Here is a 25770-nt window from a genome sequence, read left to right as displayed (position 1 = left end):
GTGATCCGCTATGGCGACCTCTAACCGGGAAAAGCCGAAAGAAGAAGAAGTAGTAGTAATAACTGTAGTGCTAGGAGCAGCAGTAGTAGGAGACACAGTAGTAATAATAGAAGTAGCAGCATTAGCAATAATAGTACTAGCAGTATTACTAGCAGTTGTAGCAGTGGTAGCAGAAGTACTGCTAGTAGTAGTAGTATTAATAGTAGTATTTTCAGTAGTAATGGAAGCAGTACATCAACTAGTACTTATAATAGGGTCTATATCTGTCCGTCAAAATGGCTGAATATCGAATACTAGATGTTTGAACTGTAAAGTTCTAATACTGATTATTGCGAAGCCATGGAACACCGAATTCTTTCCCAGGGAAAGAATTCGGTGTGCCATTTCTGTGGCCTCATGATTATTAGGACTGTGGTGGGAAGTTACGGGTCGGGTTCAGGTAAGTGTGCGATTGTGTGGATGTTAGGGTTAGGGCACGGGTTAGGGTGCGGGTGAGGTGGGTGTGCGATAGTGACAAACTTTAGGGTTAGGACAGGATAGGTGAATTAGGGTTAGGGTGCGGGTCAGGTGAGTGTGCAATAGTGACGGACCTTAGGGTTAGGGTTAAGGTAAGTGGATAGGTAGTAGTGTATCTACAGTTTAGTGTAGGGTTAGATGTTGGATTTTAAGTGTATGTGTGTGTGTGGATTGATGTGTTTTTCATGTGCTTGTGTTGTGTGTATGTTTCTTGGAACAGTGATTTTTTTTCCCTGGGAAAAAAATCGCTGTTCTAAGACTTCAATGTTTGTGCAATTCATGGTTTGAAGTTCGAACATATGGTGTTCGAACTTCAGACTTTTTGGTGAAGTGATATAGACCCCTTATAACAGCCATGTTACTGGAAGTAGTTATTCATAGTAGTAGTAGTAATATTGGTAGTTACAGAACTAGCTGTAGCAGAAATAGTAGTAATACAAGCAGAAGCACAAGCAGTTGCACTAAATAGTATTATTTTGTGAAACCAGGCTGTGTAGCTGATTAGCAAAATTGCAGAATATAGTAAAGATTGTGTAATTCTATTTTTATGTAATGCTGACTTGTTTGTTTATTTTATTTAGAAATGTTGTAAACATTGATCATGCTGTTATTTTGAGTTTTGCAGCAGAATAAAATGTGCTATTTATAAAGTAATTGAAAAGTATGGAATTCAGGCTTATAGTTCCAGGCATGGTTGTTAAAACAGTATTTTATGAAAAACAGATTTCAAAATTTGAGTCGTTAAATATCAGAGCAGTGGGAACACTAATTTGTGCTGTGTTCATTTGCTGCTTTTATTATTTATTCACTCACTAGTTATCATGCTAAGTGGACTGAACCTTGCTGACCCCTTTCACCCTTTGCCCAGCTAAAAATGACAAAGGCAAAGGATATATGCAAATGTACAGTTAACTGAACAGCCACTGAAGCTAAGCAGGATGTCACTGGGGAATGCAGGAATACATTTTATCCAGAAAGAAACCCATGTGGCATACAGAGAACATAAAAGTCCTAAAGAGATACAGTTCAGAGAGTTGTACTGAACCCTGGGAATGTAAATTATCAGCACTAACCAGAATGGCACCATACCAGCTTTGGACATTTTTTACTGCTCCTTATCACTCATTTATTTTGAATATTATAATCACTTCATGCCCTTATATTTTTCACAAGACAAAAATGTTAATTGATCATCTAACTAAAAGTGTTAGAAAAACACATTAGTCAAGCAGAATGTATGAGTATACATGGCAGTCACATATTCTGGGATGGAAATTGTGCTTACTTTGAAAAATTCATGACACAGATAAAACTAACACATAAGCCCACACACTTAAAAATTATATTCACTAGGAAGCTAATCAAGCCCTTACCTGACCGCCTCCATTAAGTTTGTTAGTCAGCTTCACTTTGCTGAATGAGACAGGTGCCTTCATCCAACGAGCTCCAAAATTTGGGGAATCAGGGTGAATGTAGACACAGCTTGGAGCCTGGGGCTCTGGTTTTCCTCCTGGCACCCACTCACCATTAACATACTTCCATCTGTGATTGTCAGCGGCTACAAAGTCCAACAGGAAAGAATACATGGCACTAGGATCTAATCCGGATACATTCACCTTTAGGACAGGGAACATCCTCCTGAAAAACACAGAAGACGTTTATGCAGTCATGCACTTCAGTTTATGTTCCAAAAATGTTGTATCTTACTGCCAACTATTCTGAGTATGGGCATGCAGAAAAAAACAGGGTTACAGCATTTATTAACTCACTATAATGTTATCAGGTAGAGCTCACTTAATTATCAATGTTACTGCAAGAAATTTGCTAGAAAATAACTTAGTGAAATACTACTGCTAAACAAGCAAGAGTCGCAGAATTGGCAAGGTACTGTTAGATACACTGTTGCAAAATTAAGATATTTGTGCCACTTAGTGAAAGCAACAGAGACCAGTTTATGAAATTTCACCAACTCCAACTGCCATACAAAGCAAACTCTGTCAATGACAATGCATGGCATATAGGATTTCACCCTGTTGCATAATACCTTATTTCAGTAGCAATAGTTCCTGAATATATGGCAAAGGACTAGAAAGACAGACGGATAAAAATAGGACAGGCAGGAACCTTCAACCTTTGCTTTTATCACAATGTCTATACATGTGACTTCTTTTCATTTGTGTCAGTGTGTGTCTCTAAACTTCCTTCTCATTTTTACCACGGAATCCCTAAACTTTGCTCATGTTTCATGCTCCCTGCACAGCGAAAAGCAGAACTACTGAAACACGTTTATTATATACTGCTGTAAATGCTACTAACAACATCCGAAGTGATGCTTGGTTTCAGTCAGTATTATGCATTGTACAGCCAAAACAGACAAATAATAGATAGTCAGCTGTTTTTCAACCAATTTATAGACTCCTTTTCTGGCTCCCCAGGTATAGTGACTGTATCATAACCCTTTCTATTACTCGCACATTATACTCAGCTGGTTTCATTTATCGTCACCCTTGGAAATCAAACCATTAACCATAAGGACTGTTGACTGCATTTGAGGTATGATGCATTCAGATCACTGAGACAGTATGCAGTTGCTATGAGGGATGATCTAAAATGTAACATACTGGTTTCATTTATCCTCACCCCTGTAAATCATACCATTAGCCATAAAGACTGTTGATTGTATTTGAGGTATGATGCATTCAAAACACTGAGATAGTATGCAGTTACTGTGAGGGATGACCTAACAGGCTACCATACTTTCCAGAAAAGGAAGGAAGGTGCTGCTAGAGGATGTCATGCAATAAGTCATAATGCTTACTGTTTTGCACACAGCGCTGTCAGCACTGCTTGCCTTGCAAGGTAGAAGTTGGTAACATTCAAGAATGCATTTGCATTTTGTCTATATACAGTTGCTGCTGCAATGGATTTGATTACAGCTGCTGCAAAAAAATGTTGACATCTAAACAATGTTTTCTGATTTTATTTTGCTTGCTTTCAGGGATATGATGATCGTGCTGATTATTATTATTATTATTATTATTATTATTATTATTATTATTATGCGGATTATTATTATTATTATTATTATTATTATTATTATTATTGTTATTATTATTATTATTATTGTGCTGATTATTATTATTATTATTATTAATAATACTTAGCTGCACATATGCTTGCTTAAGAAGATCAGTTATGAACATTATTGTAATGTTATTTAGTTGCATATATGCTTGCCTAAGTAAGTCAGTTATGAACATTATTGTAATGTATCACCTTAACATATATTTTTGTGATACAAATAACAGAAAATATGATTGTCTAATAACATTCCAAGTCATTGTGTTGACAATTTGTCCTCTGCTGAATCTAACCAGTTACCTTTTGCCTGTTTTGGCACATTAATGCTAGCCACTAATGCAGATGTGCACTGTATGTGGACTCCTTTATTGATGTGATAGGAGGTGGGAGACCAAGAAAGAAAAGTTAAAATGGATAGCTCATTATCTTCTGAAAATGAAGAAACAAGGGCCTGCCTTTTAATAGTGACAGAGTATACAAAGCAATTAAAAATATGAGCTGCTAACAGTCTTACTGCTTTAATCCTGACAAGAACTCCTTCCATACCTCTCAACTGTACCGATTTTCACAGAATATCCAGATTTTTGCCTCACATTTTTGGTGCAGTTTTCATAAAATTGTGTTTTTTGGCAAATTAGTGGCAAATCATTAATGACTAAAGTTAGAAAATAATGACAGACATTTGAGTTTTAGACTTCATATCCTTCAAAAAAAATCAAGCTAATGTAAAACCTGTTATTCTATCAACTTTCTAAGTTTGTAAAAGCAATATTTAAAATTGTCCCTATTTTGGGCCTTTGTCCCACTTTTTTTATGGCTTTGTCCAGTTTTCTTGCTCTGAGAGGTTGCTACCATTAGTTCCAGGTTCCGCTACCACTTTGATATTCCAGAACTCTGTGCAAGTTACTTAACCAAACACTGGCTTCCTGTCACCCCTGGAAAAATAAATACTTTTCCCTTTGACACACCTGGTAATGAATGAATAAAATATTCATAACATATTTAGAAATAATAATCCTTCCTCAGTGGGGTAGTACTGGCAAAATGGGATTTGTATTCAGCTAGACCATCTGTTATTTGCATTTGATACATTGCCTGGAAACCAGAAGCGCAGCTAAGACTTGTGGGATTGTAAGACCATCAGTTAAGTTTTTGTTTTGGGGACTGGGGAGAATGCTATACTGTGAATATGTCTAAGTATGAGTTAGAAGCTATTATAGACAGAAATGCAGGCAGATTAGAAACACACATAAGGAGGACATTTATCACAGGTCATGCGAGGGAGAGCAATCTTGCTAAATGCTAGACATGATATTAGAAAACTCAACTTCTCCTGGCAGTACGAGAGATCCCATTCCCATCGCATCAGCTTTCTAAAGCTATTCTGGAACTATCCATTGCAGACGTGGGCAGATGTTTAACTCTAGGGAACAGTTTATGTGGCTAAACTGAACATTACACAGTGATGCAGTAAATGAGAAGCATGTGGATGCAAAAAAAGAGTTACATTATACCTGGTATATGACACTGAGATCCTAGACACTGCAAATGTATTTATTTGCTTTCTGTTAACTTGATAAGGTTTTTGCATGTCCTGCCAATTCCAAGCATGACCCTGAGGAAATTTAGACAAGTTTTAAGATATTTTTTACATTCACACCACATGCAAAATAATGTAGTAAGCAAACCCATAGAGGATCAATTGTGTTACTTTATTACCTCATTCACTACTACTTAAAACCAAAATGAAAAAAAAAATGAATTAGTCATATATGAATGTATGGTAAAGTTACATGTCATGCACTGTTTTCCTTTGTGACAACAGACTTCTTCACCTTTTTAATGTTGATGTGAATTTACTCATATATATATATATATATATATGTATATATATATATATATATATATATATATATATATATATATATATATATATAGATATATATATATATACATAAACACACACACACACACACACACACACACACACACACTTGCACACTCACCATGCACACCTAAACACACCTGTGGACAGATATGGGAGGAAACCAGAAACCTCAATGAAAACCATATGGTCGCAGGATAAATGTGCAGACTTTATACAGGAGGCAAACTTGTCTGTGAACTGAACCAGAGAGCCAAATATGGTGCTTCAGCAACACCAACCATTATACCACTATGCCATCTCATTACAAAGATATTATAAATTAAACTTTACTTACATGTTGACCTTAAAGTTCAGAGTTAAAAAGATATAGTTCTAGTTAGCATCATATCCTCTTCCAAATGAGACTGGTAAACATGTAGAAAGGATTTAAGCAAGCAATAATTGTAAGTGCATAAAAGTATAGACTTTCAGAGTTTTTGTATGTATATATAATGCACTGAGATCAGATATGTTTTAAACATGTATAGATATAATCCCCCAATCGCTATTAGGTTGCTGCCTTCAACTAGAAATTAAGTTCTTAATGCAGCATTATGAATAAGTTAAAACGTAATATAAGATTCAGTTTAATTGTTGCTATTTTAACTTGTTTTATTTATTTCTGTTGTGATTTTCATGAAACACAACTTTGCTGTATAAACTACACGGATAAACAGATAAAACTGAAAGAAAGGCTTTAACTAATAAGAAAAAAAATAAACAGTTCTGGTGCTACAGTTGGTATTGTACTGTCTGAAGACACTTAGATGATGGCCACATTGCTGCTAGCTGAAGAGACTGTACAGATTATTGGACTAATTAGACTTTGTAGAGACAGGGTCACTCAAGTGAGGTCAGACTTCTGGGGGAATCCCATCTTAAGTAGGCTCTATGAAAGTCACAAGTATGTTCACTAGCAATACTACTCATCGTAGCATTACTGCAATACAAGACAACTGAGTCACATGATCATTTATTCCTCGGCCATACCTGCCCTCATCCTGTACTGCCTCCCCGCTCCCCATCTCAAGAAGCACAAAGCAGGTCAGTTCTGAAGTAAGCTTTATCTTGCACTGTTTAGCTACAGAATTTACTTCATATGTTTTATGTACATATTTGTTTCAATCACTCTCAACCCAAAAACAGTATATTATGATTTTTTTCTAATTAATCTGAAAATGATAAGAGTAAAATTATACTTTTATATTGAAGTTTTACTCCAAAGGCCCCATCAGAAAATGGGCTACAACCCACTTGGGCATCTCAGTAACCAAAACATTAACTTAATTGATTACAATATCACAACTATTAATTAGTTAATTAATTATCACTGTCCTGTAACTTATTACAGCTATAGATAAGAAAATAATGTTATGCATCCTGTTACACTATAGCTAATATGAAAGAACAATGTGCAGTTAAAACTTAAATAAGTCCAGGTGAGTTCATGCTTCAAGCAGAAATATCCAAAGAACATAATGGAAATATGAATCTGATGTTTGCTGTCAGTGACTATTTGGTTTAATTACAATTATTATGTAGTATTGTGCCAAAACAGTTGCAACTCAGTACCATTTTTGCTATTTTTTCTATTAAATGTATTTGAACGCATGAAAATAATCCCGGACTGCAGATATGTGGGCATGCACGTGTTAGGGAAATATGGGTAGGGGTAATACGTTAGCTTAGAAGTTTTCACTTCTTGCAAATCCCTGGGACAAAACAAGACACTTGTTATGATGCAACAGCAAGCACTAAAGTATTCAAACTGATAAAAACCAATGAAATACTCACATTTCAGCAGTGCAGATGAGTTGGTGTAAATTACCTTTTTGAGTATACATCAACATAGCATCATTTATACATTGCTTTAACTGTTAAGTCCTTTTTTACAGGAGCAGGGCAATTCAGATTACTTTTTTTTCAACATTTTCATATAAATACAAAATGTGGTTATCACATTCTCCAAATAGAACTTTTCTTATAATAAAATTATTATTTACCAGTGCTCATGTTTTCACCCCCCCCCCTTCAAAAGCTAATCAGAAACCAAACTTAAAAATCTCTTCTTCTGGCTTCTCAACAGCAGATTAGTTCTCCACATTGATATGACCAAAACTATAATCTTTGGAATTATGCAAAAATTGAAACTACTCCCCACATTGCTTCATCAGTGACCCAGATGTATCCTCTCTGCATATCATAACCCATTTCACATTATTGGAGTTTGACCTGAGCAGTCATTTTCCTTTTGAATACCACCCAGAACAATCCTAGATCAAAATTAATTGTAAAAAATTAATACAAATTTTGTGCTTGTAAAATCTCACACTTTCTCTTTTTAGTAAGAAGAACGATTGGCAAAGGTATAGCACCATTCCAGCTAGACTAACAGCTTTGTCTCACAGCTATATCACAGCTATATCCTTAAAGAAAAAATAACTTCACTCCAAGCAACCATGAATAAAATATTTAGGCCAACGTACCCAACACTCTAGTCATAGGTGACTCTATAGTCAGGCACACTGATGTTCCACTCACTAGGCTAAACAAGGAGAAAGGAGAAAGTTACTGTCAGCTGCCTGTTAGGTGCCAGGATCCACCACATAATGCATGCACTTAGGTCACTCCACAAGTACAAATATGACTCTGTCGTTGTCTATGTTGGTGTGAATGACCTGAGACGTACCCCCTGGACTACATGAAAAGGGACATGGAGGAGCTGTCCGATCTTGTAGGCCAGGCAGGTATGACCCTAGCCCTGAGTAGCATCCTATCATCACCCAGAATGGTACCACAGTACAAGGACAACATGATTGACTTCAACAATTGGCTAAGCTTCTGGTGTCATTCTAAGGGGATCCAGTATCTGTCTGCCTGGGATGACATGATCGACAAACCACGATGCTTTGCCAGAGATGGCCTACACCTGTCACCCCTGGGATTCTGGATACTGGCTAAGGCTCTAGCCACCCCTATAGTGTCTTTTTTAGGCAAGGTTCAAATGACAAATTCACCACTGTAACAGATACAAGCAAGCAGAATCTGAGGGTATTGCTACTCAATGCTAGAAGTCTAAACCTCAAAATGCACTCACTCGAGGCACTTCTTAAAATGGAGAACATCGACATCTGTGCAGTGACAGAGACCTGGTTCAAGGCTCCAGAGAGTACCCCTGCATTACCAGGCTATAATTCATAACACACCTTTCACCACCTAACCTGGACCGAAACACTAAAGGTGGAGGCATGTCCATATTCATTAAGGATATCCACACCTCCAGGCTAGTTGCTCACCATAATGCATCCGAGATTATCCAAGTGTAACTAACTCTGGGTAAGACTACAATCCAAATTGTAGCTTGCTACAGATCCCCCACCATGCTCCAGGATACCCACTCCTCATTTCTTGATACACTGGAAAATACTAGGGTGCAACCTAACACCTTAATAATTTCAACTACCCCACCATTAACTGGGAAAACTACTCATGTACCAACTCTTGTGCTCAACGTTTTCTGGAATTCATAAATTCCAATGACTTGGATCAACTTATCCACACCCCCACCAGGGGCAGCAATATCCTAGACCTGGTTATTACCAACATGGGCAACTGGTGCTCCACACCAGAGGTCAATTCCTCGTTGGTCAGATCCGACAACAAGCTAATCACCCTAGATATCCACATCTCTTCCCTACCCTCATTAGGGAAACCACCGTAAAAAATTTCTCCAAAGCCAACTTCACGCTTCTTATGACAGAAGTGGCAAACTTCACAACACCCATGCTGACATACAATAGAGGTATGACTGCTGAATCCTACACAAATGCACTTTATAAGCACTTACACGTGTGCATGGATCATGCAATCCCTAACAGAACCAAGATGCTATCCTCCAAAAAAAGGAAACTAATCTGGTGGTCCCCTGCCATAAACAAACTCTACAATAAAAGAAAGAAACTGTTGAAAAAAAGAGTAAAATCCCATGATTGGAGAAACTCCCTGGTCAGCCTCAGTAAGAAGCTGAGATCCCTCATAAAATCCTCCAAAGCTAGTTATGAAAACAAAATCGCCACTGACTCTAAAGACAACCACAAAGCATTCTATAGCTATGTCAAGAATTTCAATGGCAACACTCAGATCTGCTCTGAGTTATAGCACAATGGCACTAAATATACAGAACCAACTGATATTGCCAACATCCTGGCAGATAGGTTCAGTACTAACTTTACCCCCCTCTCATCCCCTAAAGGGTCCATCTCTATACTGGAAGAATGCAAAGTTCCTGTAATCACAGCTGCACAGGTAAAAAACACACTCTCCAAAGCCAAGAACACAGCATCCATGGGACCTGACAACATCCCAGGCTGTGTTCTACATGAACTACAGAACAAACAGGCACCCCACCTATGTACCATGTTCAATCATAGCCTCACCTCAGGCTATGTGCCCACTGAATGGCGCACAGTGACGGTAATCCCACTCCACAAAGGGGGAGCCACCACGGACCCTGGAAACTGCCACCCCATTAGCCTGATGAGCCTGGTCTGCAAGGCTATGGAATGTATCATCATGGAACTTATAAACGATGACATTGGTAATCTCCAAACTCAGGACCCCACCCAGTTCATGTTTGTAAAAGGCAGATCATGTCTCCTAAACCTGATAGACTTCTTTGAAGCAGTCACCAAAGCCGTAGATTATGGTAAGGTGGTTCACACAGCCTATCTAGATCTCGCCAAGGCTTTCGACACCATCCCCCACTCTGGAATTATAGATAAACTCACTAAACTAGGTACAAATCCCTATGTCACAAGATGGGTTGCCAACTGGCTCACTGACAGTACCAACACTGTGAAAGTAGCAGACACCAAATCCAACTTCAGACCAGTGACAAGTGGAGTACCACAGGGTTCAGTCCTGGGTCCTCTCCTGTTTAGTATCTACTTCTCTGAAGTACAGGCTAACACAAAAGGTCTTTGGCTAATGAAGTTCACAGATGACTATAAACTAGGAGCCATAATCAAAACTCCAAAAGATGTGGACATCCTACAAAAGGGCCTCGCTGAGACAGATGCCTGGTGTCAAAGCCATGGCCTCAAGTTCAATGCCAAAAAGTGCATCATCATCCCTTTTGGTAAAAACTCTGTACCCATAAACTACCACATAGGCAGTAGTCTACTTAACACCGAAAGTGTGATAAGAGACCTTGGGACACAGGTGGACAGTAGTCTCTCCTTTGATAATCACATCGCCACAGTAGTCAGGAAATCCTTCTATGTGGCACACCTCATCACAAAAGGTTTCTCATCCAGGAAAAAAGAGGTCATTGTTCCCCTCTACTTGTCACTCATTAGACCCATTATAGAGTACAACGCCCCTTTTGGTATGTACCTCACAAGACATCTACAGCAACTGGAAAGACCACAGAAATACCTCACAAAGAGGATTACCAGCCTCAAAGAGATGCCCTACGCAGACCATCTCAAAAAACTGCAGCTTTATTCCATTGCATATCGCCTATTCAGAGGCGATCTCTGCCTAACTCACAAAGCTATGCCAAACCCAAAGCTTTTGGACATGCTCCACTTAAAGAAATCCCAATCCCTCCGAACTACATGCTCTAGGGACCTAAGCCTTGTCACCACAATAAACAGAACATGTTGGAGGGATAGATTCCTGTCCCAGAGACTTCCCATACTCTGGAACAAACTACCTATCTATATCAAGCAAAGCTCCTCATAGCACTCTTCAAGAAAAATCTTGATGATTGGATGAGAGATAGGAAATTCACCCCGGGGATCACTTCTGTGTCTCAGCTTGACAGTGGCACAGGAAAATAATTTTCTTGGGTGGCAAAATCCAGGGTACCTTTTGGCTAGGCTTATACAGGCCCTTGGGCCAGTAGCCTAGCACCTACCTATGAACCTATGAACCTATGTGATTAATACGTTACTGAGTTATTTGCACTGTGATCCTGGGCTATGATTTCACTTGTGATCACATGATTAAATGTTGTCTGTTTATGTGCTGTAACAAAAAAAAGCACATAAAAAGCCTAATGTTTATACGGATTAGGGCAGAAACCTATTATGCATGTATGTATGTATGTATGTATGTATGTATTTATTTATTTACTCATTTTATTTTTGACTAGGTTTTAAAACTGGCCCAGCACCCAATTTTAGCCTTGAGTTTTACAGTAAGAGAGTAGATATTAACTGAAATAGTCCAAGAAAGACTACAACAGAGTGATAATACCTTAAAATGAAAAGTAGATACACCTAGATCTGATATAGTGCAGAATTTCAAAAGAGGAGGTCTTGAAAGCAGGCTAAACAAGCAGAAAAATTAAAAATATTTTCTATTGTCAGTCTGTCAAATATGAGTAAAATGGGTATAAAGTTAAAAACATTCCAGTTGGAATAACCGGTATAACTTGCTGATCAGTGCTCAAAATTAAAGTTGTTTTGAGTGTGCCATTATTGCTTATTATTGCTTTAAAATAATAAAATATGTAAATGTTAGCTATATTATACATCTGAGAGAAGACAGAAAAAAATTACATCTTGCAAAAGATTAAAAGAATAGTATTGAATGAATACAGTCAGCTGATGGTAAGTCATTCAAGTTGCATGCCTGGCAGTGTTTATAAACAAATTACTGTATCACAATGGTTGTTTAGGGTGCTAATTTAATTTTATGTGTTATTTTTTAAATGCATGCTGTTGTGACAGACTACAAAATGATTTGTTTTGTATTGGTTGCTGCTATCTGTCATATCTCTGATGTCTAGAACTAAAAGTATATGTTCGTAGCCCCACATTTTAGTGGATATACTATATAAGTGCACCCTTGGAAAAGTAGCGCTCACCTCAATAGCCAGGTTATTATCACAGCACCCAAGTTAAAAATGTTAAAAGGATTACTATGGCAATAAGACATGCTAAACTCTGGGTAATTGTGTATTTATCCAGATTCTCATGGTCTTTGGGATTTGTCCACAACTCTGAAGAGAAAGAAAGAAAATGTTCTCACAGTGAGTAAACACAACATTTCAATCCTTTGTACCACCTTTCCTGCCTATTTCATGAATTGACTACGGTCACAACTCAACATCTCCCACTATTAGTAGAGTATAAACATACTGGGATATCCTTAGTCTTTAATTATTTACACAATTTTGCATACCGTTTATAGCCAGTTAGGCGCTATATATGTGACCTGTAGGCACTGAATTTCTAATTATTTGTACCTCAAAGTATAGTTTGTTTATGGCTTGCACTTTCTATACATAATGTAACCGTGCATTTATCTTACAACTGTAAACTCCATTTATGCAATCATTTTATAAGCAGCTTTTTCCGCTGACAGCTGAGGAAAATAAAAGCTGAAAAACACAGGCATAACCTCTCAGGATGCAGCAACAATTTCCACATAATTCTGTGGTATCCCCAGATATTCACAAGCAATCAGTGAGACATAACCTCTCCAGAATATCCTAAAACTGCCTAAATCCTCTTTGCAGTGAGTCATGACTGCATGTCTGACATGCCTTCTATGGGAAACTCCCAAGGGGAATCTTGATAAGGTAATAAAGTGACCTTGTCTAATTCTATTTAGACAGGAGGTGCACTGGCTATACCCCAAGAGCCTTCTGATTTCTGAGATTCTCATGCTTTTACAAAGTGAGCCTAGATAGTGTGGAGAGAAAGCTGACTTAGTTGCTTGTATCCTTGATCTCAATGTTTCAATCACTGTCTAAAGATTTTAGCCATTAATGAGGGCAGGGACATGGACTGATTGGTAAACGAAGGGGTTTATACAATGATTGTGTTCTCACTTCACTACCAGTTCAATACTATATCTGCAATACTGCTGCCATGGTACCGCTCACTGGTCAGTTTCCTTAACCACTCTACCACACTGATAAATACAGCCTTCAGGTACCTAAACTCCTCCATCTGAGGCAACAGTTACTCCCTCACTTCCAAGGGAAATCCACTCTTCACTGAGAAAGAATGATGACCTCTTATGAAGCTGTTGATTTACATTCACTTTACGCTCAACAGGAAATCATTCCCATATAAGATTCAGGGTCACATAAGAGTAAGACACTATCATCTACAAACAATAAGCAACACTTGTATTCACAAAATAGTTACGGTCCACATGTTAGGTGTACTTTGATGTTCTTTCCATGGAAATCACAAACATACAACATGCACCATTAGCAGAGTCCTATGCCTGGATTTAATGCATGTTACTTAGTTCTGAGAATGCAGATAAAATGAGATCAGCAGTGGCCCTGGGGCATTACAGTGCTCTAACACTTCCCACAAGGCATTATCAGAAACACAGACATATATGTACCCTCTTTCCAGAAAATGTATATAAACAGTACTGGAAAGTCCATAACCCCTTCAATATCTGTGCAGGGCAAAGAGTTGATCCACTAGCACATGGCCAACTTTTACACAACATTGTCATTAATATTACTTTGTTAATTCTTTGTATGTATGTTTTTTTTTTTTGAATAACACATTTTTACTCCTTACAGTACTTGTGTTCTTTTTACACATATCTTTTTTCATCAGTGGAGTGGTAATGCGATTGTACACAGTTCAGTTTTCTCCCATTTCTTAGACTGTGATTGATTATGAAATTAAACTTTGTTATGTGTTTGGGAAGTAATTATGTCATAAAAGGTGGTTAGCTAATGACGTTAGCCCCTCTTACAGATTTTCATATAAGATCACCAGAAGTGTATGTTTTAATTACAGAATTTACTGGTATTTATAACATTTATGCATTTGTAATGGCTAGTAGAAAGAACTCCGAAAGTTTATGATGCTGTTTAAGCAGACAGAACAGTAGTCATGGACTTAGCATAGCTCATCCCCTGACAGCTGGTGAAGACGAATCTCTGTTCACCTTTCATAAAACTCTGGGATTGTGTTAACATATAGGGTCCAGTTTTGAACATTGCATGTGTATACATTTTTTCTAGATGTGCTCTAGCCTTTGACTAGATAAATATTTTTTTCATTTCTGAACAGTGTTAGAGAGCCTAAGTTTTAGATATTTTTTCATTATTATATTTACTCTTCTGATGAACTACTATGCAAAAATAGAAATTTAGATTGCACGTCCTAGATCTCCCTGGAGCATTCCTGGGTAGCTTCTGCTATAAATGTTGGTTCATAGGTTCATAGATTAGTACTAAGCTAACTGCACTTGCAAGCCATTTTAAACCTAGCAAATTATCCCTTGTGAGACTCAAACCCTGCACCTAGTGTTTGGTAATACAGAATGAAGAAAACACCAGTTGTCCAGCTGTTGTCACAATTGGAGTATCAGTTACCTGAAATGTATTTATTTATTTGGAATTTGTTTACCAGGAAAGTCTGAATGGGTCAAGAGGTACCCATTTTCAGTAGATGCCCAGGGAGAGAAGTTCAGATACATGTGGTTAACAGAATGAAAAACTAGACAGACATAATGAATTCATAACATTCAAGCACAAATATCAAAGCAACACATTAGTTTGTTAGAATGAGAATTTAACAGGCATAATAACGTCATAACATTTAATCAGAAATTTTGAAAAACTACACATTAGTTTGTCAGGATAAAAACTCAACATACACAATAACATCATAGTGTTCAAGCAGAAATGATATGCAAAGCCTGATAATAGAAAGATGCAGCATTATTTACATAAGTTGTAGAATAAATTAGTGACTTGATTTTGTAATTCATCTGGCTTTCCATCATAATATTTAAAGTGATGAGACAACACAAATTTCATGAGCAAGACCAAGAACAAAATATTCCAAAATGTAATATCTAAGAAAATGCACCCTTCTTACTTTAAGGAAGCTACAGACACTATTTTCAAATACAGTGGTGTTCACAAAAATGGGATTTATTTTAAAGAAACTATACTGTTTTAAATGCAGTAGTGCTCACAACAAAATATGAGTGATTTTGTTGTCTGTCTAAATATTTCTGTTTTAAAAAAAAATCACGAGTCTAGTTCAACTATTTCTATTTTCTCAGTTTCAAAACTTCAATAAGCTCCTCGAGATAATTGCACTACAGGGTTTCCAAGTTTGCCTGCAGCCAAAATTGACTTAGCATTTTGTCTTGCATACTGCAGACTGCCATGTCATTCACGAACAGTCTGAAAAGTATGTGTATGTAAACCACACAAACACACACACACATATAAATGTATGCATGCAGGTACATGTACACACATGCATGTGCACAAGTATACACACAGTCACATATCTAAGACAGGTTTTGTGGATTTCAGTGCACTGTGTATGTTTCGCATAGGTACAAGTATACATACAGTCACATATATGACAGGTTGTTGTGGATTTCAGTGCACTATGTATGTTTTCCATAGGCTAGTCATCTCATTTGATTAAGAAGCCTAAGGTTGACATGACAACATCTTCTTCCTCTATCAGCCAACTTCATCTGTGTAGTCCCACAGGATACTTACTATTGAGCAATCCTGTGAGGATACCTTTCTGATGCATCTACTTGGCACAGAGTGGGACCAGGTCTAAACTAGATGATCTTGATGCTTGAATGTCTCCATTTAGAACCACTGAGAAAGCACATTGTAGCTTTACTTCTTGAGGTTTGGCCAACAAGTATGAATTTTAGTTTCATGCAATCAAAAACCTCTGCAAGACAATACAGTAGCTAAGTGGTTAAAATTTTGTGCGCACAGAGTCTGAGGTTAAATACTGACCTCTGGTTATTATCTATATAGACGGAGACTAGTATTCCAATGTACAAATGACTACTCCACTTTCCCTACTTTCTGTCCAGAAATGTGCTGATCAATTATTTATATTAATCACTCTGGCTGCAATAGCATTGTCAAATGTTTACACTACATATCTACATACATACAGGTAGACAGATACATAGGTATGTTGTATTTACCTGAAAAAGAGTCTGAGATTGACTATTTTACTTACTCAGTTTCTAAATTAAAATAAAAAAACTATTGGCTGCACATATGCCAAGTAAATGTATATTCTGAGTTTTGGAAAATGTATATTCTGAGTTTTGGTAAACATTTTTGTTTGCAGTGACCACGGCCACAATGGCAGAAATTGATCTTGATGTATTCAGTTAACCCTTGCCAGTTTGTGAGTGACTCAAAAAATTTTCTAATTAGGTTTTTGCTGTTACACTGATGAACTGGCTCCTATTACATAATTTTAATCTCTATATTCTCTTTTTAGAAAATCTAGACCAAAGCAGAGAACAGGAATAATAATAATAATAATAATAATAATAATAATAATAATAATAATAATAACAACAAAACAACAGAACAATAATAATAATAACAAAACAACAGCAATAATAATAATAATAATAACAACAATAATAATAATAACAAAACAGCAATAATAATAATAATAATAATAACCACAATAATAATAATAATTACAATGATAATAATAATAATAACAAAATAAATCAATAACAATAATAACAATGATAATAATAATAACAAAACAATAATAATAATAATAACAACAACAATAAAAACAGTACTCATTTGTTAACCAGGTAAGCCAACTGGACATACAAATCCTTTTCAGAATTAACTCGGGAGCAATGTCAGATTCAATGCCTTGGTCAAGGTCACACAGTAGGCAAATAAGGGCTAAGGGAATTAAACCCTGTACTACAGGGACTAGACCTCACAGTCTTAACTCTCTGCACCAACTGCCAGACTTTATGCCAACTGACAGTATTATTTCATTTGATAAAAAATTGTCTGTAACGGTGCATTTAGAAAAACATAATTACTTCAGTAAACTTCATCAGGATGATTTTGTGGTGACATTGAGATGAGCCTTTTGAGTGGGCAGTACTGTATCATAAGAGTTTCGTGACCATTTAGTCCAAAGAATATGTACACCTTGCCAATAGCTGTCCTCAGGCTTTACCTCCTTTCTCAAGGGGGTAAAGGCAGTTAGTCCCAGGGTAAAGTCAAGAGCATCCATTTAATCTAGATTCAGTCTAGATTTAAATTGAAGGAAGTTTTTTCCACAGAAGGGCTGGTGCTGGTTGATGAATCTATCTCTCCATTGCATCATGTTTATCTGCTGATGAAGGTTTAGATCTCTTTTTCTAAGATTAGGTGATACATTTGACTTATTGAGATTTATATAGGAGGTCAATGACTGCTAGATCTCTAATGATGTGTAAGCAACCTCCCAAGATGTGTATAAGACACTGAGTACAGGGACTGAGTTCCACTCTCTCCTGGTTCTTAAAACCAGAGATATTTTTTGTTAAGAACTGTTAGGACTTTTCCAGTAAATTGATATGATGAGTAAGATACATACTAGTTGGAGCATCATACTCTATAATGGGTCTGATCAGTGGTGAATAAAGAGGTGTGATGAAATACATTTGGCTATTAGTTGTGCTAGGAAGAAGAAATTACAGTTGCCAGAATGATCAAAGGAGGAACATAGCTTCAAACATTGGAAAAGTTAGGTTACTCCTTCATTTATAGAATGTTTAAATACACTCACTGCCGTGTGTCAAAAAGAAATGCCTACTTTTAAAATTAAAACAAACTAAATTACCAAAACCAAAAATCATTGTATATATAAAACTGAACTTTGTAATAGATAAATACTGACCTACTTTTATGATCAATTGACACTGTTTAGTTGTTTCATTAATCTTAGTCATGTATATAGTAAGAATTGATACTGATACATGAACTGATAACAGTGCTTATGTAAATAGTTATTATTTGTTGTATTTTGTAAGGTGGGTTATTTGTTCCTCTATAAATAAGAAACATCAATAAAAATGTTTAAAAGGGAGCGGGAAGTGTTATCCCAAGTCCCTAGAGCCCTAACTACATTCTCCTTAGTAGGTGTATATTTTCTGTACAGTATATTGTGGGCAATTTCTGTTTTCCAAAAGAAACACTACAACACTTTTTATCATTAAATGTATGCCCAGGTGTCATGCAGATGGTATTAAACCTGGTATTAATTAGGATAAACTCTTTCTGAAGGGTGCAGATATTTTTTGTGGGGAGGGGGGGCAAGTTTCACCTAATTAGCTGTGATCTGCAACTGATGAACCAGAGGAACACATTATCATTTTTGAGATCAGAGAAGTAGATCTCAGAGGGGACTCGGTATAGATCCCCGTTGTACGCTATTAGTTAACTCAACACCTTTTGAAATAGCACCTGCCACACAAACTATATACTATATCGCTCTTTGATGCCTTTGGCGGTGATGGGTGAGTTATACCCAAGGGACAGAACATCAAGGCTTCTAAAAGCCATATTAGCGTTTTTTTTTTTTTTAGTGGTACATACATATATGATGCGAGTGCTTACAATTGCTTTCATTAAAATATTGTGATTTAAAATGTGAACATGTGGTATTTCCTAAATACCCATTTCAGTAGGTGATACTCGCCCAAACGTGTTGGAAGCAGGCATAAGGAGTTCACATTTCCTCCATAATTTTGGCGAACTGAAAGCAGAATAATTAGAAATACAATTGCTTTGACTGCTTTAAGTGGCATTGTCCTCTCACTGTATTTACCGAGTACACCACGTTTTCTTTAAAGTTTAGTACTCTGTAAACAAAAGTTTGCACCCACTCATAAACTCAAAGATTTTGAAAGCTGTCACACCTCCGGTTTTGTCTTTACACTGTTAAAACGCAGTATGAGTGCTCCTGTTAAGCTTCCTCTGTTTACTGGCGTGTTTTATTTTAATGGTGGATCACTGAAATCCCTTCAGCTGTTTTGCAGATATACCACTACATGAAGCAAATTTGCCTCCTTTAAACAAGCTTGAATCGTCCATCCAAATTTAAGAAATGAAGAAGAAGTAAAACGCCAGGGGTGATACTTGAAAGCAACACTCCAATGTACCTCATTACCAGGAATGCTCCTCATTTGAATCTTAAAAAGTCCACGCTCCTCGCGTTTCCATGCTGAGAGGGTCTGCCACTTACTTAATGTTAAGATTTTCTTAAAAAAGATATCCACAGCAAATAATAGAGGATCAAAATAATTAATCAAAGAACATTTTATAAAGTAACGCATTTAACCATCCCTTGAGCTTTCTAGCTGAAGTTATTAGTAAGCTGTTAATATGTGCTCCACATTTTAACAATTTGTTCCAAGTTATGACAAGTAGTGTTCCACATGCTGGAGATGGATGGAAGATACATTTAAAAATATATTTTTTTCAGCTCAGTGTCGCATTAATTGGATAAACATGAGAAAGATATCACGAGTAGGTTCTGGTTTAAACAGGTAGAACTTATTTGCAGTATGATTTATTTGTGATACTAAAATGACATTTCCCGAAAAAGAACACGTTAAATATTAATTTATTTAAATGAATATTTGAAAATCTAAATGCATTGACACTCATATCCGTAAATTTTAGGCGCTCAATGCTGTGCTTCTTTGAACTGAAACGTAAAAACTTTAGAATGAATCGGCATTTAAATGAAATAAAATTAATGAACACAATGATGTTTTCATATTAAAGATGGAAGACATCAAATGAGAGTTTGACACTTTTTACGTTAATATATACCTAGCTCGGTAAAAAAACACATTTTAGACTGTTTAAATAGATAATTATGTTCAAGTGGGCCGGCAAAGAACAACCCATTGGAGAAATAAGTCGTTTAATGAAGTTAATTAACAAATGATTAAATTAAGGCACAATATAATTTAATGACATGTCGGAAATGTAGTTTGACATAATATCACAACAGATTCATGGGTAAGAAGTAGGCAATTGGTATGCAGACTATTATAAACCTAGCAAGCGCAAAATAAGTAAATAAATGCATCCCTCCAGCCAAAGGGCAAGATATGAAGGACCACGGGAGAACTTACGGTTGCCCATCCAGTTACCTCGGTTTGCCTTGAAGGTAATCATCTTTTTTATTTTCATTTATTTGTGGGGTACTACAGTTATCACTCGGGTGGCACAATGCAGTATCACTTTATTTTGTTTTATTTATTTTTTTTTATTAACAAGACATCTTTCGAAAACTAAACAATAGACTATTTTTATATAACATAGGGCCCAAGCCTCTTTCTTTCAAACAAATGCTGTCAAATAAACGCGAAGATGTTTGCAACAAAGTAGTAAATAATAAGTGGCGATCCTGTACCCCACTGAGTAATGTAACTACCCTCAAGGGTGCCACCATTTGTGGGGAAAGGGAGCTAAGTTAGGTGAGTTCTACCTTTCCAATCACTTTAAATGAAACAGTAATCATTCTTTTAAAATTCACATGATGAAGTCTGTGCTCATTTGAAAGAGAGAAAGATACACTAATTCAGAAGAATTAAATCTGATTATCAATAGAAAAAGAATAATTATAATGACATGAGCGATGCATACTAATGTAAATTACTTTATTGCGTTTGACAAAGAAGTAAGCTGTAAAAGAAACAGGCAAAGTATAAAGTGTTTTGCTCATTTCCCTTTAACTCATACTACAGGGCGAGAGCAAACTTAAAAAGAGAAATCAAACCGTAATGGTGTGAAGATAAGATTAGTAGAACAGTTATGTAGCGAGGACGGCCTAACATCTTACACATTCAGCATTACAGCAACACAAAAAACACTGCTGGTGAGGATAACATTCATTGTGCGTGTGTAGAGGGAGAGAGTGAGATAGATGATATATATGTATACATATAGAGAGAGAGATGTATGTATATAAGTATTTAGTTAAACGCTATTTTGAAATGATCGGATTGGGTAAAAAAAATACATTATCTTAGGGGATTCAGCAGACACTTGTTAAACTTTCAAAAGTCTTCACTTATTCAAGTTTCCTAACAATCTGTGCGCAAGACAAAGACCACCAAATATTAATATCAAAAAGAAAGTAAAACCCGGGTACGAACCACAATAAAAGGAAATTATTTCACGTGCAGCAATTGCGAAAGTAACTCGATGGAGCTCACTCAGGGCATAAATAGGATTTAAAGAAAGCAATCAGTTTGACAGCTGTTTCAAAAATGCATATAAACAAGGTCAACTACCATTTCTCAATGCAACCTCTTAAATTCATTCTTATTTAAAACATCAAACCTTCCACCTCCAAAAATGTCTTTAGATCATTCTGAAATAACAAAGTGTCATTGAAAAAGTCTGAATTAATGGAATAACGTCTGGCCTGTGATGCTGAATTTGCAGCTGGATTTCCTTATCTTTTTTTGGTTGTGCCAAGGATATCAAAATAAAAACAAGGTTTGCAATTATTGAAGGGAAGTCATAGCTGCTGAATAACGCATTTACAACCAAGAAACCGAGTACTAGGATAAGCAATTATGGACATCAGATAAACTGGTTTAAAAAGCTGTGGTATGTTAACATTTTGTGCATGAACGCTATATGAAATTGTTATGCCTGAACACCAATCTAAAGGTATTTGGAAGATGGTTTGTTCATGATTCAGTCACTCAAAAATCTATACCAGGCCAAACTTCTAACAGAAATAGTTAAAGTTATCCCTCCAAAGTGCAGTGAAGGCATAATGCAACTTGAAGTTTACATGAAGCCAGTGTCTTTGAGTAGCATCATCAAACTATACAAGATTTATTATTCACTTTAATTTGCTCCACCCAGTGTGCTTCCCCTTATGTAGGTCCATAGGTTAATACTAGGCTGTTGGCCCAGTAGACAGATCATTTGTAGCCTAACTACAAGATCGCAAATTCGCCAGTACCCAAAGACATGAATAACTAATAAGAAAACACCTCCCAACTGTACAGAATTTTGCAGAATGTCCAGATTTTGGCCTCATATTTTTGGTCAGTTTTTCATAAAATTGTGGTTTTCTTGCAAATTAGTGGTAAATCATTGAAGACTGAAGTTAGAAAATAATGAAAAGCATTTAAGTTTCAGACTTCATATCATGCAGTATATGCACGCTAATGGAAAACCTGTGATTCTATCAACTTTCTAAATTTGTAAGTGATGTTTAAAAATTGTCCATATTTTTGGACCTTTGCCCGATTTTTACTTATGGCTTGGTCCAGATTTCTTGCTCTGAGAGGTTGAGAGCTATGGAAAATAGAAACCTAAACATATCTGCCTTTTGTCCATAAATCATTCCTCTTCAGGAATCACATTTACCAAATAACCAACGTGTTGATATATTCAGACACCCAATGTGGTAATTTAATGTTAAGATGTTTAGAACTGCACTAGTATTTTTTCATTATATTTCACTTCATTTTAATTGCATAACAATGCATTTCCATTACATTATTATTCTCAAAGGACCTGAATTAAAACACACACACACACACACACACACACACACACACACACACACACACACACACACACACACACATATATATATATATATATATATATATATATATTCAAAATAAATACTCCATGATACAGACTCATTCTGAGATGCTCCGTGGTTTCATCATTCGCACGGGACAAATAGGCTTCAAATTTCCAGTCTTTCAATAACCAACTTTTAGGTTTAGGACATTATTAACTAATGAATATTTATGATTTCTTACGCGCTGTTTATATTGTTGTCTGCCTGTACGTATGCAAGGATGAAACGATTTCAAACGCACACACACACACACACACACACACACACACACACACACACACACACACACACACTATAAATAAGGTGATTCTGCGTCTCCTTGTTATGGGGGTTTTAAAAGTTCCCACATCTTTTATTATATTATCTTCTTAGTGCCAAGGTGCAATTTGAAAAATTTTCGCACGTATCACTTTTATTTTTACTTCCTAACTATATACAGGGGAACTTCTCTGGCTCTTAAATTTCTTAATTGAATGCATAAGAGTATGTTGTCGACAGATACTTAAAGTCGTTCTCCTTTTAATTTCTACAGTTTTGACTACAACTTTTTACCTTTTTCCTTTTTTTTCTGCTGCAAAACAGCATTTAGCTCTCCAGTAGCTGAGAGATAAGAAATACATCCGTCAGGCGTGTTGTTAATAAACACCTCAACCAGCTAACCCTCAGCAGTGGGTGGCCATGTGAGAAAAACAAATAGAAATACAAATGGGGTGTAAATGGTGTTACTGCAGGGCTATAGATTGACCACCAACTACCTTTTCTTTTCAAAATAGACTGGACTGGTAAATTTGGTAACCACTACAGGGCGCCACACAGTGGGGTGTGTGTGTGTGTGTGTGTGTGTGTGTGTGTGTGTGTGTGTGTGTGGCGGGGACGTTCTACTGCAAAGCCATCACAACTAGGGTTGCCACCTTTTCAAATGGCCAAAGTGGGACATTTCCAGTACAAATATCAGATTTTACAGGCCGACACATAACCACGGTCAGTACAAAGGATATAACTTAACTTTTTTGCCTAAATAAAAGCTTATTCTTGTAGCATTTTAGTTGTTTATTCTGTTTCTTATAACATTTAGGTATTTTAGATACAGGATAAGTGTTTTATGCAACTATTACATAAAATATAGGAAATCATTTTGTTCTAAAATCTCAGGACATTAGCCATTTTTTAATTTTTTTGTCAGGACACAATTGCCCAAAGAGGGACTGTCCCTCGCAAAGTGGGACAAGTGGTAACCCTAATCACAACTATCCCTTTTCAACTGAAATTCGATGAGAAAAGTTCCAAAGTGCCTTTTAGAAGAATATGCACAAATTAAAATTTACCAGATGATGGATAGAATATTATTTGCTACACTTATAAGAATAATATATAAAAAACCTGCAAAAATACCTTATAGTTGACTATTAATGGACAAATTGCAATATGAAAAAACACAGTATCGATGGCTACGGTTGTATTTATAATAATTTGAACTTTTAATATCACGTTTAGGACTAAGCATAAAGTAGCCATGGTAGAACACCACATACACTAAGAGATATAAACAGGATTTAACAACAAAGATTGTTTAAATGTATTCTGGACTAATCACATTTCTATACCAACGGCCTTTCACTTCTAAAATCATTTCCTGACAATTATTCTGAGTGAATATTCTCTGTTTTGCTGTTATCCTTGGTACGGTGCTAAAAACAATGACTTGGGGTGCTCTCTGAATTTACAGCTGTTTGTCTGTATTCTGTATTAACTGGGTTATTGTGCAGATTTTACTTCTGATCTAAACAGCCTTCCAACAATTAAATTGAAATTAATATTCTACCACCAAAAGAATAATCCCACTATAGATGGGAAAAATAGAGAAATTAAAAACATATCGAGCTATTTTGCACAGGAAACCTGATATGACAACTGCTCATACATTTTTTTTGCGGGGGAGGGAAGATCATTTGAATCAGAGCGACGCATAAATCTGAAGTTTATCGGATGTGCCATCTACATGTACTAGTAAAGATAAAACGGCCTCCCTACAGGATGCCCCCTGGTGTAGACATTAGTTCAGAAAATGCATGGAGACTCACCTGCCATTTTTGGTAACGATCATCTCGTTAGTGAGCTCGTTGAACTTCTGCCATAGCTCTGGCTCTTCTAGGGTTACCTTGAGCTCACGCTCTGTGGGGTCACCCTTCTCGCTACCAGCCTGTAACTCGTTCTCCACGGCACTGAGCAGATGATCCACGCGGTACTGGGCGCCCTTCCCGGCCACTGTCACCCCAAGAGCCAGAGCTGCTGCATCCCCAGGTCCACCAACGCCACTGCTCCCACTGCACGACATTTCTCAGTCACCACAAGCCCAAGACCACAACAACCACAACAGCTATGTATCACCCACAAAAGAAAGCAGAGGAGGATTTACATATGTTTATTTGTATTTCTATTTGTGTCCTTAGCAACCCCAAGTATTAAGCAGTACTTAAATACGTCTCCTGCGGGACTTCCTTATTTACATCAGTAAATCCCCAAGTTCCATACTGGCCAAACGGTAAGGTCAGTCTACGTTTGAGCTGCTTGATTACTCCAAGGCTGCAACTGCGAATATGAGCCTAATTTGACAATGTTTGGCCCATAAATACCCCCCTACAGACTAGAGATGCAACTTGGTCGAGGTGGGGGTGGTCATTACAGACTGCTGCCCTTTCCTTTGAAGTGATTTCCCCCGCCCCTCAGTCAATGGATGCTGGCGGCCACATCAGAACCAGAGAAGGTTGCTGAGCTGCTATAGCCTAACGGGAAGGGGCAAGACGTGAAGAGCTGTGA

The 25770-nt window shown here is 36.8% G+C and overlaps 1 protein-coding gene across 1 annotated transcript in view; it reads right to left on the bottom strand.

The window, feature by feature from the left end:
* The window catches only part of TBXT (T-box transcription factor T), a 111196-nt gene extending 85908 nt beyond the window's left edge, over window positions 1–25288 (bottom strand). Inside the window, exons 1-3 of the mRNA XM_044071538.1 lie at window positions 25270–25288; window positions 25035–25218; window positions 1890–2154 (exon numbers count right to left, since the gene is read on the bottom strand). Of these exons, the coding sequence (XP_043927473.1) occupies window positions 1890–2154; window positions 25035–25218; window positions 25270–25288 (468 nt within the window). The remainder of the gene's footprint in view (window positions 1–1889; window positions 2155–25034; window positions 25219–25269) is intronic.
* Between the last annotated feature and the right edge of the window lie 482 nt (window positions 25289–25770).

This window comes from Protopterus annectens, chromosome 1.part0 (genome assembly GCF_019279795.1).
Source record: "Protopterus annectens isolate FY-2018-M chromosome 1.part0, PAN1.0, whole genome shotgun sequence".
Classification (NCBI taxonomy): Eukaryota; Metazoa; Chordata; order Ceratodontiformes; family Protopteridae; genus Protopterus; species Protopterus annectens.
Note: the sequence above shows the minus strand (reverse complement) of the source record. Positions and strands in the feature narration are given on the sequence as shown.